Raw genomic sequence first — 14556 nt, forward strand, 5'->3', positions numbered from 1 at the left:
TCAATTCTGGGAGCCAGAGGTGGGGCACCCTATGCGCAATGACAGCACGGACCCCTCCCCTGGAGCTCCAGTGGCCCAGCTCGGTTTAACATCTATCCGAGCCTGTGGGAAGGGATTCAAACATTTATTAGGAGGCTGACCTGAAAATTCTTCAATGCTCGTAAGACTCTATGATTCCATGATTTTTTTTTTAAAAATGGTCTTATCTTGTCCCAGATTCTCTTCTTACCCCTGTACAGAGGTGTATCCAAGATTCCATCACCTCTTTCCACTGTCCCTATAGGACGTGACTGAGACCCTGCGCCTCATCTCAGCCCTGACATCTCTCCCGAACTTGATTCCAAATCTGCCTTGCACAGCTCCACCTGCTGCCCCAACTGACTTCAGTGTGTTAGGTAGTCCCGTGTGCTTGAAGCCAAAGACCCCAGCCTCCTCCCAGACGGCTGCTTCCCTAGCCTTCTAGACTCCTGCCCCTGTCCCCTGGGTTATGTCACACCCAGCCCTGCTGTTTCCCCGGGCTCCCTGCTGTCCCTCTGCCCCCACAGCCTCTGGCTACTGTGTTCCCTGCCCCTGCGCTCCCTGCGGTCCTCCAAGCCGACCTCACCGCCTCTCACCTCCGCACCAGCCCCGCCCGCTCTGAGCACTCTGGTGGCCTGATTTGTGCTGGTTTACCGCACCCACCTCCACCCCCACCGCTCTGCCCTCCGTCCGCTGCTCCCCTGGGCCCCTTGGAAGCTTTCAGCAACACAGTCACCTCCCCTTAGCTCCTTCATGTCTTGACCATCCCCAGTTCACAACCACCCCCGGAAAAGTCTCCATCCTGTCCAGCTGACAGCTCCCGGCTTCCAGTGCTCACTGACTCCGGGGCATGGGGCCCTCTTCTCGTTCGCGTCTGTCCCCCAAGCTTCATGCCCCCTTGAGGTGGGGACCATCCTGCCTCCTTCCAGACTGACCCAACCTGAGATGTTGCTCTCCTGGGACGGTCTTCATCAGTCAGGCTTGGGCTCCTCTGTGTGTCCCTGAAGACAGGACATACTCTCCGCTTGTTATAGAAAGGACCTGAAGGATAGTGATGAAGAAGGAGTTTGAACCACCAGGCGAGGCCTGGGAATTCCCTCTCATCTTTAGCTAATGACTGGCCGTGCCGAGGTCCCCGTTTCCTGGCTTCTGAATAAAGACCTAATTCCTGGGCAGAGACTGACACGAGGGGACGTAAGCTAGCAGCCCTACAGTAGTTGGCACAATCCAGATTCCCAGTACATGCTCACTGGGAGCTCAGCCCACCCTGTGCCCACTCTCCAGAAGACATTCACACATGGTCCCTGAAGGCAACGGTGACCCTATCCAGACCCCATCCCTGTGCTCAAAACTCCACCAAGAGCCTCCTAGGTGAACTCTCAGAAGTGAATTTTCACGGATATCATTGTTCTCACACTGTCAGACGAAATCAGGAGGAGGAAGGAGTAGCTGAGGCTGGAAGAGAGAGGGATGTGCTGTAAGACAACAGCGTGGGGAGAGGTAGACCGAGGCGGCTTTGGGAGCTACACCTGTGGACCGGCTTAACTCATCGAAGATGCCGCAGACACGCAAACTCGCAGGTGGAGCCCATCAGTGTTGGAGGGGAGCTCTGTTCTCACCTGCTGACCACAGTGCCTTAGCACACTGATATGAAAAAATTCCCAGGAGAAAAAACTGGGACGACTGACTTCAGGAACAGAAAAAGAACAGAGACAAGCAAAATGAGGAAAGCAGGTCCCTTCTGAAGACCCTGGAGTCTGAGTTACCTTCAGATCCGGAGCTGAGGTGCAATGTTTCTGTCTCGGAATTTTTCCTCGTTTTTAGGGTATTGAACCAGCCACTGCTTGGATGTTGCACAGAGCTCATCATTCCCAAGCTGCTGGCATTTTGCATACATATATATTCACTCTGCAAGTGTTAAGTCATCCAGGAAGAGAAGAAACTCATTGTATTTATTTTGTCTTTGCAGATCAATATAAAGGCATGAGCTGGGAAATTAAATGCGGTTTTGCTTTCTTTGCTTCACCACACGGGTGGGGTAGAAGGGAGCTGTTTCCTCTCCCAGACTAAAAGCGTCTCTGCGGAAGGCCGCCGGGCGGGAGGATGCCGTGGGGACAGGGAAGGCTGATTTGAAGAGCTGAGCTTTGGTTCCGGGGTGTGCCAGCCCACGTGGGCTGGTCCGTGCCTGTCCTCACCTCTCAGTAACAGCCAGCTGCTCCCCAGCGTGCACATGACTGCATTTAAATGTCAGCCCCCAGAAGATGAGGGATGAGACAAAAATGTCCCACGATCTATACTTCTTCACTATACAGCCGGTTACACAGTTGGCCGAATGCATTTCCAGAAAGTTCTATTCATTGAATACTACATTTGACATCAAAACTTTTTAGAGAGCAATGGCGGGGGGGAGGGGAGGGGAGGAGGCTTTGTGTTGAGAGAAAACATTCATTTTTGCCAGAACAAAATGTGTAAAAAGAACAAATTATATTTTAAGGAGAAAGAAAATTTCAAAGCAATGTCATTTAAAAAAAAAAAAAGTAGAATTGCTTTTCTACATCATTTTTAGGCAGGATTACTTTGGTCAAGAGCGGTAACAAGGTCTTAGTACACAATGTCCTCAAAGAAAAAATATGAAGAAAAAAATTTTTTCCTGAGTTTAGAATAAACATCTGAGTTCCCAGACAGTGATATGCCAATTACATGATTCTTTGTTCAACCTGAGGGCTCACAGCTCCACAGAGATGCCTCTTTTACGTGATCTGTGGTGCCATCAGCTTTTTAATTTTGATATTTGACAACAAAAATAGTATCATTTACTTGATATAAATGAATTACTTTCAAAATGTTAATTTTCTGACCAAAAATAATGTTGGATTTTCTACAAATGGCAAATAAATAGGCTGTAATAAAACCTTTATTAGGGGATCTGAGAATTTTTATGGCCCCAGAGTACTATGTGCCCTTTGTAATGGAAAAAAATATATAGCAGTGTGTGTGTGTGTATATATATACATCTCCCATGTAGAAGAAATAAGGAATCCACTATCCCTTTGGTTATTAGTGGTGCTATGGGTATATGATTACATTTCAAAATGGCTATTGTCACCTGACTCTGTAGAATATTTAGAATATTGGTCATAAGTGCCTTAGTGAATGTTAATGAGTTGTTTGTCATGTACTAATATCAATTTTCTTTCCCCAGATGCAAAGAGTTTAGCTGAAATGCTCATGAGGTAAGACTGAAACCTAGCCTTCCCGATAGAATGTTTAAAAGAACAATTTACAGTCTGCCTTAATAATTTTTTTAAATGACAGCCTAAAACTGATGATATATTCCTTTTGACATATAATTTCCATTCTATGTACCAAAATATCCATGTGATACCTAGTTGGATAGCTGCACAGCAAATAGTATTCTTTTCCACATGCCATCGGTATTTCCTTGTTGACCGGACTCAACTGATAGAATGTTTCCCATTGAACTGGGAATAAAAAAGCCACCTTATAAGTGAGTAGCTTTGGTTTTACTCCCACCCAAATATGCCCTCTTTGAGGTCAAGCCTTCTTCCTAACAGAGTTGGCAAGAAAAGAGGGAAGAGCAAACCACAAAAGGAAATTCGTGGTACCCTGTGCTCTTCCAAGGCAGCAGGCTGACCGAGGGAGCTCTCCTGGCCCTCAGCCCCCGTGGCACCTTCACTGCCCCTCCACTAGGGGAGCTCTCGCCGACTTCTGCTGCAAATGTCTGTTCACATCCTCTCTTGGAGATCCCAGCGAAGTCATGACGTTAGCAGCACCCAGCACGGCACTTGCTCCACTCATCACTGCTGAGTAGATGGATGACCAGGGCTAGTTGAGTAAGGTATCCCAGTGTTTGCTTTTGAGACTTTTATATTGTAATGATTAAACCAAAAGTGGAAAAGGAGAGTCTAGGGACCAGGTAGGCTAGGAACCAGATAAGAAAAATATCAGGGACCCTAATGGTGAAGTCGATGTTGCCGGTTGGGGCTGTCTAATATAGGAAAGAAAGACCATGGGGTGTGGGGTTTCTCCCCACTCCCCACTTCACCACATATTTTCATATAAAATTAGTATATTTTAGTTGTTCACAAAGAGCCCATGCCCCAAATCGCCAGTATCTTTGAAGACCTAAGGTAGACCACCGGCCCATGGATTACATTTCCCACAGACATCTCTGTTTGGCCACACCATGCATTAAAACAATGTGAGCTGAAGGTAAAGGATATGGAGGAATCAAGGATAACGCTGAAATATTTGTTGTGAGCAGTCAGATGGACACTGGGGCATTTACCGAAATTAGGAAGATAGATGCAGAGTATGGACTCTTTATGCAGGGGGTGGGTATTGATGAGAATGGAGAGACATGTATGGTCATGTTGAATTTGGGATGCTTTTTACGCATCCAATGAAAGTGTCAGGAGGCCAGTAGCAAGACTGTGGAGTTCGCAGAATTCAGAAATGTCAATGGCCTTTAAAATAGTTCCTCCATAATGGCTATCTAATCATATCACACTACATCAAACTTGCATGGGAAGATTATAACAATGTATACGAAACGCCTTGAGTCCATGCTCTTGTGAAAGTCTGAACTTGTTTGCGAAGCGAGTATTAGGACATTTCTGTGGCCACATGGAAGCACCTAGACACGTGCACTTGGGGTGAGCAAATTTGGGAAAACATCTGGAAAAGAACAAACAAGCCATGGTGATTTGATTTAAGTAACTCATCTACTTAATAAGATGAATTTTCTAATGGAGACTTAAAAATATGAATTGCTTGATGACATTTAGAAATCAAGAGATTTCACATAAAATTTTGGCTTCCTGACTTCTCCTGAAAACACTCTGGCCACACTGGGCACAGCCTCATTGATAATGGCTGGCTGGAGCTCCGTACGGTGCCCCCTCTAGACTGTGCAGGGCTTTTGCTCGGTACAGCAGGGCCCTGTCCCTATTCCCTTCTAGACCACTTTACTGATTGGTCCCCCACCTTGGTTCCTGAAGCCCACCCAGAGAGCTTCCACCCACTTCCTCCATCCCACCCCAAACCATAGGTCATGCCTCTGTCCAAAGCCCAAGACCCTGGGATCTGTGTGTTCCAACATGTTCAACGTGTTTATTCAGGATGATTTGATATTTATTAGCTTCGCTGCTGTCCTAGAATGCATCCCTCCCCCTTCTCATTGGCCCCAAGCAAGACATTAGAAAGCATCTTCTTTGTTAATAGGCAATCACTGTGGTTGAAAGACCACCTGTTGATTGACTGGGAATTAATAATGGTATTCCCAGTTGACTATTGCCAACATGGAATTAGGAGCATTCAAACTAGTATTTACTCCCAGTTTAGGTAGTGGAGGTGGTTTTCCTCCAAAGGGTGAAAGCGATGAAAAAGGAAGAAACTTCCAAGCTCCTCAAATAGGTGGCTTTTTATGGGGTTGATTTGGAAGTAAAAGCAATGCTTTAAATCATGCGGACAGAGTACATTAGGTCTCAGTTAGTTGGGTTAACAGGCCAAGCAACAATAGGCCTGTCATCTACCTGGTGCGCTGAGGGCTAACCATATTTCTAATGTGGCTGGGGAAATCTAGGCAAGTCATGGGCACTGGTACAAATAAGGCCACGAAACAGCTGCCCCTGGTTTTGACTGCTGCTTCCTTGGGAAGTTAAAGACTTAGCGAGCTGGTGCAGTAAGAACATAGAACCACATGCCTAACTTCTGGACCTAATTCTGCCATCAGCTGGCTTGGTGATCTTGAGTATGCCATTTTCCTTCTCTGTGCCCAACTTTCCTCACCTAAAATGACAACTGGAAGTTGTTCTTAGCTTTATCATTCTGTGATCTTGGTGAAGGTAACATCTATTTTCCAACCATGTTCCACAAAGAAGTCTCTGTGAATTTCAGTGGGATTGGCTGGTCCAGGGCTAGGCAGGCACAGGCAACTGTAGGACAAACATAGACAACCTGGAGGCCTCCAGGGGCCCCTCTCCATGGCGCCCTCTCCCACCCTTGGGCTTCATGCTGCTGGACACGCATCCTTTTCACCCAAGCCAATCACCCCAGAGAAGGGGGAGAAGAGAGACTTCACCCTCCATGTCCAGAAGGAAAGCATTTTCCCTTTATATGATCAGGCAAAAATAATGTTTTGAAGAATACCAGTCTTCTAAGAAGTAAGAGTGGCCTGCCTTAAGGCACTAACCAACGTGTGATTAATGTCAAGGACCAATATTAGTAGGGGCTCATTGTAAACTGAGAAGGGTTCAAACTGAGAATTTAAATTAGTTCAGTGTTTTTGGTGTTCACATTCTTATACACATTGTATAAAAACCCACCCAACTGTTGCAATGACATGACTGAGACAGCCCTAGTTCATTTGTACTTACAGATTGTTCCACACCACATTGGGGTGGAGGGGTGCGGATATATTCATTAGTTTTTTCTCCACAGAGCTTAAGGAAATGGTAAAAGTTTAGAGAGTTATAGAAGCTGCAAGCAATTCATTGGCTTACCCTGCAAATGCCATCCACTGGGGACCCGCATCAGCCCTCTGTCGTTTTAATCAGACAGCCAGATGGCAAATGGATGTGGAAGACTATATTTCAATAATAACTAATATATCTAGTTCTATTATATAAAAGATTCAATTTTGTTTTCACAGTGAAAACATTCAGAATCTTATTTCAGGTCACAAATGAAGTTTCTTCAAATAGCTAGTTGTTATAATTTTGGAGAATCGGCTTTCATACAACAATAGATCATAAAATATGGCAACAAAGATTAAAACAATGAAACAATTTAGTTGGGACCAAATAGCTCATTTAGAATGAGAATATTATTGTCCTTAAGCAAAGCTTCTGGGGCCTGTTACTCAGTTCACATTGTACACACAAAACAACATGATTTATCAATAACCTTCCATAACTACTTATTGAGCACCTGTTCTAAGCTTTAGGGAGAGTTAGGGAACAGAGCAGATGAAAACATCCCTTGTAGAGCTTACATTCCAGTGGGAAACAGATCATCACTACGTCAATCAAATACATGCTAGGGAGTGAGTCTGTACCAAGGAGACCAGATGACAGAAAATGGGGAGAGAAGAAGCGGGGGAGTCCCCACACGGGGCCAACCTGGCTCCATTGCAAAGCTGGAGGGAGGGAGCCAGCCACACGGGTCCTGGGGTGAGGGTGGGGTGCAGAGGTTTCTAAGTAAAGGGACAGCAAACGCAAGGGGTGGGAGAAATAAGCAGCCCCTGACTCTCCAGGTTCATTGGGCCTTGTTTGTGCCTCTGGCGGGCATGGTTTTGAGGCAGCAGCCCTTGGAGGAGGAGTTTGCCTCCAGCTTTGACTGTCCTTGTTCACAAAGTGTAATCATATCCTGAGTCTGTGTCGCTTGTCCCGGCGCACACGGTCCTTCCTGCAGTGGACCCTGAGTGCGCTTGGGCCATCGCTGGTGAACCGAGCCGCTGCCTCATGACTATGCATGATGAGCGGGAGGACCAGACTCACGCTTCTATTTTTGGCACAAGGACAAGCTCAAGTCCCCAGTGAAGTTTCTAAACAGATCCTTCCGGGATTCGCAGGGGAGTAGTTCCCATATGTTTTTTGGGAAATAGAGCTTGTCGAAGCATGACATAACCGGAGCCCTCGGGTCCCCAAAATGCTCTTGGTTTTATGCAGGCATTTGAATCCCTGTTTTAAAAGACATACCCACACATAAAGTAAATAAAAGAGTCTACAGACCTTGTGAAAAATCGAGGCCATGCTGTTTGAATCTGGGCTCTGGGTAATTAGCATAATCTAGCGACGTAACCCAGTTACTCATCTGTGGAGCAGGGAATCAGGTTCACGATCAAGTCCGATGTGGGAGAGTTGCACCTTGCAGAAGCTGTCGTTTTCCTGGGCTGTTTTGTTTACACACAGGTGAAAAAAAAAAGGGGGGCCATTGTAAAATATTCAGGATTCAGAGGTCTAAAGGGCCTCCTGAGTGAACTTGACCTTCTGAGGTTTCACATTCCTTCAGCCACATGGTTCAAGAGTTCTCAGGGACAAGGGAGGTCTGGGACTCCCGGTGACTGCTTGGATGGGACCCAGAGGACCTGAGACATAGCATGGATACCCCATTATTCTCCGTGAACAGGTCATCCTGGAGGGTCCTGGGCTCCAGAAATCACTCTCAGAACAGATCTTGACAGTTACTGAGCTGGATTTTTGGATGCCATAGATGATGACACTGATTGACTTCTCTGAATGACAGCCGCTTCTCAGAGGGGGTTTTAGCAAACAGTATTTTTAAAATCTGCCCGTTCTTACAATTCTGTAAAAACAAGCACCAACTCTTCTAATGCAGATTGCTAATTTAAAGCTCTTAATCAACTTCTTCTGTATTTTTGCGTTTTGCCCCAGGCTATTACTGAATTTGATTATAGCATGCCATTTTACTACCTGTTTTTATTTACTTTCATCAGACAGCTAACTCTAAGAGTAATTTTCCGATACACAAGTTTTGAGATAAAATTCTTATAGCCAGTGCAGTTTTTTTCTATTCTAAATGCATTAACACTGAACTGACGTCAGGGGAGCTGACAAGGTTACCAGGTTATTTCTGTTACCAGAACATAAAGAAACCGACACCAGCTGCAGCTACAAATCCGTTAGTAAAACCCCATCCGATGCACAGCTGGTTCCCATGCCTCCCCCCTGGCCGTCCGCAGACTATCTCCTGCCTGACAAATAAAAATCTTGTTGGTTTAAAAATTGCTTTTTTCATTTTTTTTGTTTTAATTTTTACACACAAAAAATGAGAAGTTCCCAAATATCCATTGCTAGATACAGAACCAATCCCTACTGACAATTTGTGTTTTCTGCACCTCACCACTGCCTGCTGAAATTGAATATGAGCAGACACAGTTTGAATGAAGGATAAATTCTTTTGCCATGTGCTTCTCCCCGCCCCACAAGGCATTCATGTAATTGGGTAAGAAAGCAGGTGGTGTACGACCACATGTTGGCATAGTGGGCACTGAACTGTATGGGGTAATGCGTCCCTCCTATTTTATTCCCAGTAAGAACACGCGGACCTCGGACACCTTGAGCAAGCAGCAGCAGACCCTGAGAATGCACATCGACATACCCAGGGCTCAGCTCCTGATTGAAGAGAGGGACACAATGGAGACCATCGGTAAGGGGCCGTGTTTGCCACGGTGCACAACATGGCTGCCACAGCCATGCCCTCTCAGCCCACACAATGGGGTGTGGGAAATACTAGCTATGAGAATATCTTGAATGCCACATGAGCAAAGAAGTGAGAGGTAGAGAACTGTTATTGAGGAGAATAATAAGTACCAGCAAATGTCGGGGGAAATGAACATATGGACACCCGAGTGTCACCCGAGATAGGAGTTCCCCAACTCTGATCCACTTTGGGTCCCTCCTGGAGAGGCCGTCGGTGCCGCCCCATAGAACAAACACCTCTAATCAAATACACCTAGAAGGGCCACACACTGAGGCCCTTGGAAACCCACACTCTATGCTCTCCTCATCAACCCCATTAAGGCCCCATTAAAGAGAATGCTTAAACTCCACTTACCACCCAGCAGGTGCCTTTGCAAGGGCCTCTTTCTCCGCCCCCAGCACCCCATACACGTGCTGGCAGGTGCTTCGGAGATCACCCAGTTCCCCTGTCCACAGGTGCAAACAGACCTGGAAAGCTTTTGAGACTTGTCTGCCCAGAAGCCAGGAACCTTGGCTCCGTCGGCCTCTTTTTACTCCCAGCCCATCCCACACTGCCTCCTAAACAGTCTGCTTACTCCAGAACCTGGGGCCTCAGATTTCCATGCAGTAGCCGAAGAGTAGCTCACACGGACTTACTGAGAGCTCTCTAAGTGTTCTGGACTCTTGTTGTTGTTGAAAGTATTACAGATGTCCCCCTTTTCCCCATTGGCCCCCCTCCATGTGCATTATTTAATTTAACCCTCCCAACCACCTAGGAGGAAGGTACTGCTTAGTAATTGGGATGTTGAGGTGATGTCACACAAGGCCTCTGCCAGCCGCCTGCTTCCCTGTCAACAGGCTGCTTCCCAGAACCCCTGGCCTTAGAAATGTCACTGAGCGTCCCCGTAACCATGGAAACAGACTTGCAGGCAGGTTGCCAAGGCTACCTCTTTTCAAACTTCACCCTGTGTTTGTTCTGGGAAGTGTTGGCGGGCACTCAGTCCCAGGGCGACCCTTTCTTGTGACTTGGCTAAACCCACTTAACTCTCGGCATGTACCCAAGACGCTTCCTGCCAGGAAAGTAGTGATAAATGGTCACGTTGGCAGGACACCTGCATTGCCCCTCGCCCCCGCCCTGCTTTTCTTATGTTCTAATAAAACAGTGGATACATCTTGACCTGATGGCTCATAAATCCTGAGGTCTGGGCTGCCTTGGCCGGATCCACGCCAGTCTAGGGAGCCAGCACTTAGAGAAGGGTGGTCAAGTCCAATTGTACTTTCCACCAGCCAAGTTCAGTTAAATGCTACCCATGTTGGGTGAGGGTCGCGACTCATCCCGGACGACACAGGAGGGTTTTAGCTTGCTCACAGCTGGGTGAGGCAGCGTGTTTTGTTTGTGATAATCTTTTCTTTTCAGAGGTATATCTGCAATCTTTTTTAAAACTGATTTCGAGAGAGAGAGAGAGAAAGAAACATCAATGTGTTGTTTCATGACCCGTGCCTTCGTTGGTTGATCCTCGTGTGTGCCCTGACTGGAGATCAAACCTGAAACCTTGTTGTATCGGGACCACGCTCTAACCAACGGAGCTGCCCGGCCAGAGCTGGGAGCTTTTAAATTATATTCGCTAGACTGGGCATTAAAACTAAAATTTACTGTGAAATATCAGTGCAAAAATCAAAATAGAATTCCTCTGACCTTGTAACATAGTTAGGGTATTCGCTAAGTGTTCCTCACCAGACCGCTGAGAGTTCCACCTACGGCTGCTAATGGGAGCCTGGGGGTGGCTATGGGGGTACCTCCCCGTAGCAGGTCGCGGCTGCCCCGCCCGGGAAAGAGCTGCTGTCATGTCTGCAGGTGTATCCACTCCTCGCAGGCTCCTCTGTCACCAGAGTCACTTACCTCCTGGTGATGCTGACAGTGGTCGATAGCATTTTCTAATTACTGGGGAAGTAGAAATACGACGCTTTAAAACTCTCTGGGCTCCGACTACAAGAATCAACATGGAAGTGCCGTTCATTCCGGCCCTGAGCGAACAGTGACCCTCCGGCACTGACAGGCCCCGCATTCCCCTGCACACGTCTGTAACCCAGCCCGCAGATCGCGCCTGCTCCTCGGGCCACACGTCAGGCAGCACAGCCGTCCGTGTTATGAATGACAAGCGCGGGCAGATGTGGGGTGGGGGGAGCTGTCTGTGGAGAGGCCCCGAGGGCTGCGGGGCCAGCCCCAGGCCGGCGCCCCTGCGTGAGGACCCCCGCTGTGCGGCGCTGGGAGGCCACCAGACTCCTTGGCCGCCTCCCTCTTTCTGGGCCAGGAAATTGCATTCTGACTTCAAGAGGCGTTCCTCTCCTGCCAGGGCCTGAGGGATCGCATCCATAAGGTTCATTCTGCTCAGAGCCTCTGCTGGGCGCAGACGTGTCGCTGTGCCTTTGTGACGTCCACATCCCCGCGCGGAGGCATGCCGCTCGGTCCCCTGCCCCCGCGGGCACTGCCGGCCCGGGCGGTGCCTGAGGCCTCGGGAAAGCCCGCGTGTCCTAAACGCGTCCCCCGGAGCAAGGACGCGCTTCGGACATGTGAAAAGTATCACAACTAATGAAAATCGAGACACCCCAACGATGACCCACAGCTGCACCCACTGCCGCTCCAAGCGCTAAAATGTCCCCAATGCATCGAACCCAGGCTCCTGCTTCTCGAACCATCGTGTACTCGGAAATCTGCCAAGTGAGTCAGTTTGAGGAGCCTATTAAAGGATGCTCTAGCCTGGCCCGTCTGGCTCAGTGGTTAGAGCGTCGGCCCACAGACCAGAGGCCGGGTTCAGTTCCCGCTAAGGGCACATACCTCGGTTGCAGTTTGTCCCCGGCCCAGTTGGGGTTGTGCGGGTGGCAACCACTCGATGTGTCTGTCTCACATGGATGTTTCTCCCTCCCTCCCTCCCGCTCTATCTGAAGATAAAAATGTCCTCGAGTGAGGATAAAAAAAAAAGTCACTGGAGCTCTGAAGAGGTGGAAAGAAAAGGAACTTTCCTCAAAACCTTAAAACAGAGGGATCTCTAAACTCTAGAGACTGGCCTTTCTCTTCTTTCTCCCCAACCCGCCTCCAAACATTGGCCTGTTCCCTGGCCCGTGCACGCGAGAGCCACCCGCACAGCCCACTGCGCGGAGCGTCCCGGCCCCCGGCGCGGCCCACTGCGCGGAGCGTCCCGGCCCCCCGCGTGGCCCACTGCGCGGAGCGTCCCGGCCCCCGGCGCGGCCCACTGCGCGGAGCGTCCCGGCCCCCCGCGCGGCCCTCTGCCACGGAGTGTCCTGGCCCCCCGCGCGGCCCACTGCGCGGAGCGTCCCGGCCCCCGCACAGCTTCCTTCAGAGGACAGCCCCTGACTGGGCAGGCTGACCCCCCGTGATGTCCCAGGGGCGCTCTGGACAAGCTCAGCTGTCCCGAACTCCCTTGAACAAGCAGCTGCAGCAGCAAGCCCCTCCCCACCCCAAAAATGTTTCCTTAGCGGAGATACCAGGCCCCAGGGAGTGGAGCGGCCCTTCTCTGGGGTCCTTCTCTCTCATTCATGCTCCGAAGCGAACCCCTAAGGATGACCTACCTTCAGAATTCAAGAGCAATTCTAATACTGTGCTGGAATTTTTAGGTGCTTTTGTTGCTTTGGATGAGGTTGTTATTGTTGCCGTTATTAAGAAAAGGCCACCCGGCCGGTGTGGCTCAGTGGACTGAGCGCCGTCCCATCGACTGAGAGGTGCTGGTTCAGTCCCCGGTCAGGCAGGGCACACGCCCGGGTTGTGGGCTTGATCCCTAGTTTGGGAAGTGTAGGGGCAGCCAGTTGATGTTTCTTTCTCACATCGATGTTTCTATCTCTCTCTTGCTTCCTCTCTCTCTAAAAAAAAAAACAACAATAAAAACATATATAAAAAAAGAAATAAAAGGCCAAAGAACCCTGACCAGTTTGGCCCAACAGTTACGGGTTAGATTTCTGGTCAAGGGCACATGCCTGGGTCACAGGTTCGACCCCCGGCCCCGGCTGGGGTCATGAGGGAGGTAAGCAATTGATGTGTCTCTCTCACATTGATGTTTCTCTCCCTCCCTCCCTCCCTCCCTTCCACTCTATCTAAAAATCAGTGGGAAAATATCCTCAGGTGAGGATTAACGACAACAAAAAGACCAGAGAGTCCTCTAAAAGGGGATAAATGCCTGGCTTTCTGTGCCCCTGCTGTTCTGCAGATGACCGCTCCACAGTCCTGCTGACCGATGCTGACTTTGGCGAGGCGGCGAAGCAAAAGTCCCTGACGGTGACGCACACGGTCCATTACCAGTCAGTGTCGCAGGCCACCGGGCCCTTGGTGGATGTTTCGGATGCTCGGCCAGGAACAAGTGAGTAGTCCTTCGACACTTAAACTGTAGGGGTGTTACTGATGCTGACATCCATTATCCGCTCCGTCCCTGCCGGAGGAAAATGTGGGGGCTGTGCAGCCCTCCACCTAAGAAGCCAATAGGGATGACAGCATCTTTAATTGGGACATTGAGGTTGTATTGCTTGATCTAAGCTGTTATTAAAATTGTGCCAGGCCTAGCCAGTAACTCTTGGTATTGATTTACTAAGAAAGTGCTAGAAATTTCAGGTCAGATTTGTGTGTTATATTTAGGCAACACAGGGGAAGAGAAAGGTCACTCATATCCGTGTGTGTCTGTTCCGTGCCAGGACTGGGCTAGCAAGACAATGTCATATCTATTGTCTTTGCAACAACCCTGCAAGGTAACTCCTTGTACCGTGAATATTATGGCCCCTGTTTTACAGGGAGAAAACTGAGTCTCAGAGGAGTTAGGTAAATAGCCCAAAACTGGTTTCACATGCTATGCAGTGACATCAAGATTCGGCCGCAAGTCTGTCTGTCCTGGAAGCTCATGCTTCGCACACTGAGAAAAATCGAGTTCGGTGAATCTGGGGGTTGTGTTCAGTTCAGGGGCTAATATTTGCATATGTGATATATGGAAATCAATTACTGCAAGGACATGAAATCCCCTAATATGTGTCTAGAGCTTGCTAATTAGATATTCTTGGTCCTTCATAATTGAAACAGTTCCTAAATGTCCTTAAAGGTTGAGAAATGGATGTCCTGATTATTATCTTTTTGGAAGCTTTGATGCCTAGCTTTTAAATCTCTAACCACTCTCCTTGCAAAAAATTTCCATTCTTAGAGTGTTATAATTAGAAAAATAAATATTTTAACGTTAAAAGCTAGTCTTCATCATCTCTGATGTGTGAGGCATTCGCGGAGTGCCCTGAGCTTCATGAAGCGAACCAGTTGCCCTCCAAG

At 48.5% G+C, this 14556-nt stretch overlaps 1 protein-coding gene across 1 annotated transcript in view; it reads left to right on the forward strand.

The window, feature by feature from the left end:
* The window catches only part of DSCAM (DS cell adhesion molecule), a 575021-nt gene that overhangs the window by 537551 nt on the left and 22914 nt on the right, over window positions 1-14556 (forward strand). The window contains exons 28-30 of the mRNA XM_036242878.1: window positions 3221-3251; window positions 9095-9210; window positions 13463-13612. Of these exons, the coding sequence (XP_036098771.1) occupies window positions 3221-3251; window positions 9095-9210; window positions 13463-13612 (297 nt within the window). The remainder of the gene's footprint in view (window positions 1-3220; window positions 3252-9094; window positions 9211-13462; window positions 13613-14556) is intronic.

Source organism: Molossus molossus, unplaced genomic scaffold (genome assembly GCF_014108415.1).
Source record: "Molossus molossus isolate mMolMol1 unplaced genomic scaffold, mMolMol1.p scaffold_m16_p_5, whole genome shotgun sequence".
Taxonomy (NCBI): Eukaryota; Metazoa; Chordata; class Mammalia; order Chiroptera; family Molossidae; genus Molossus; species Molossus molossus.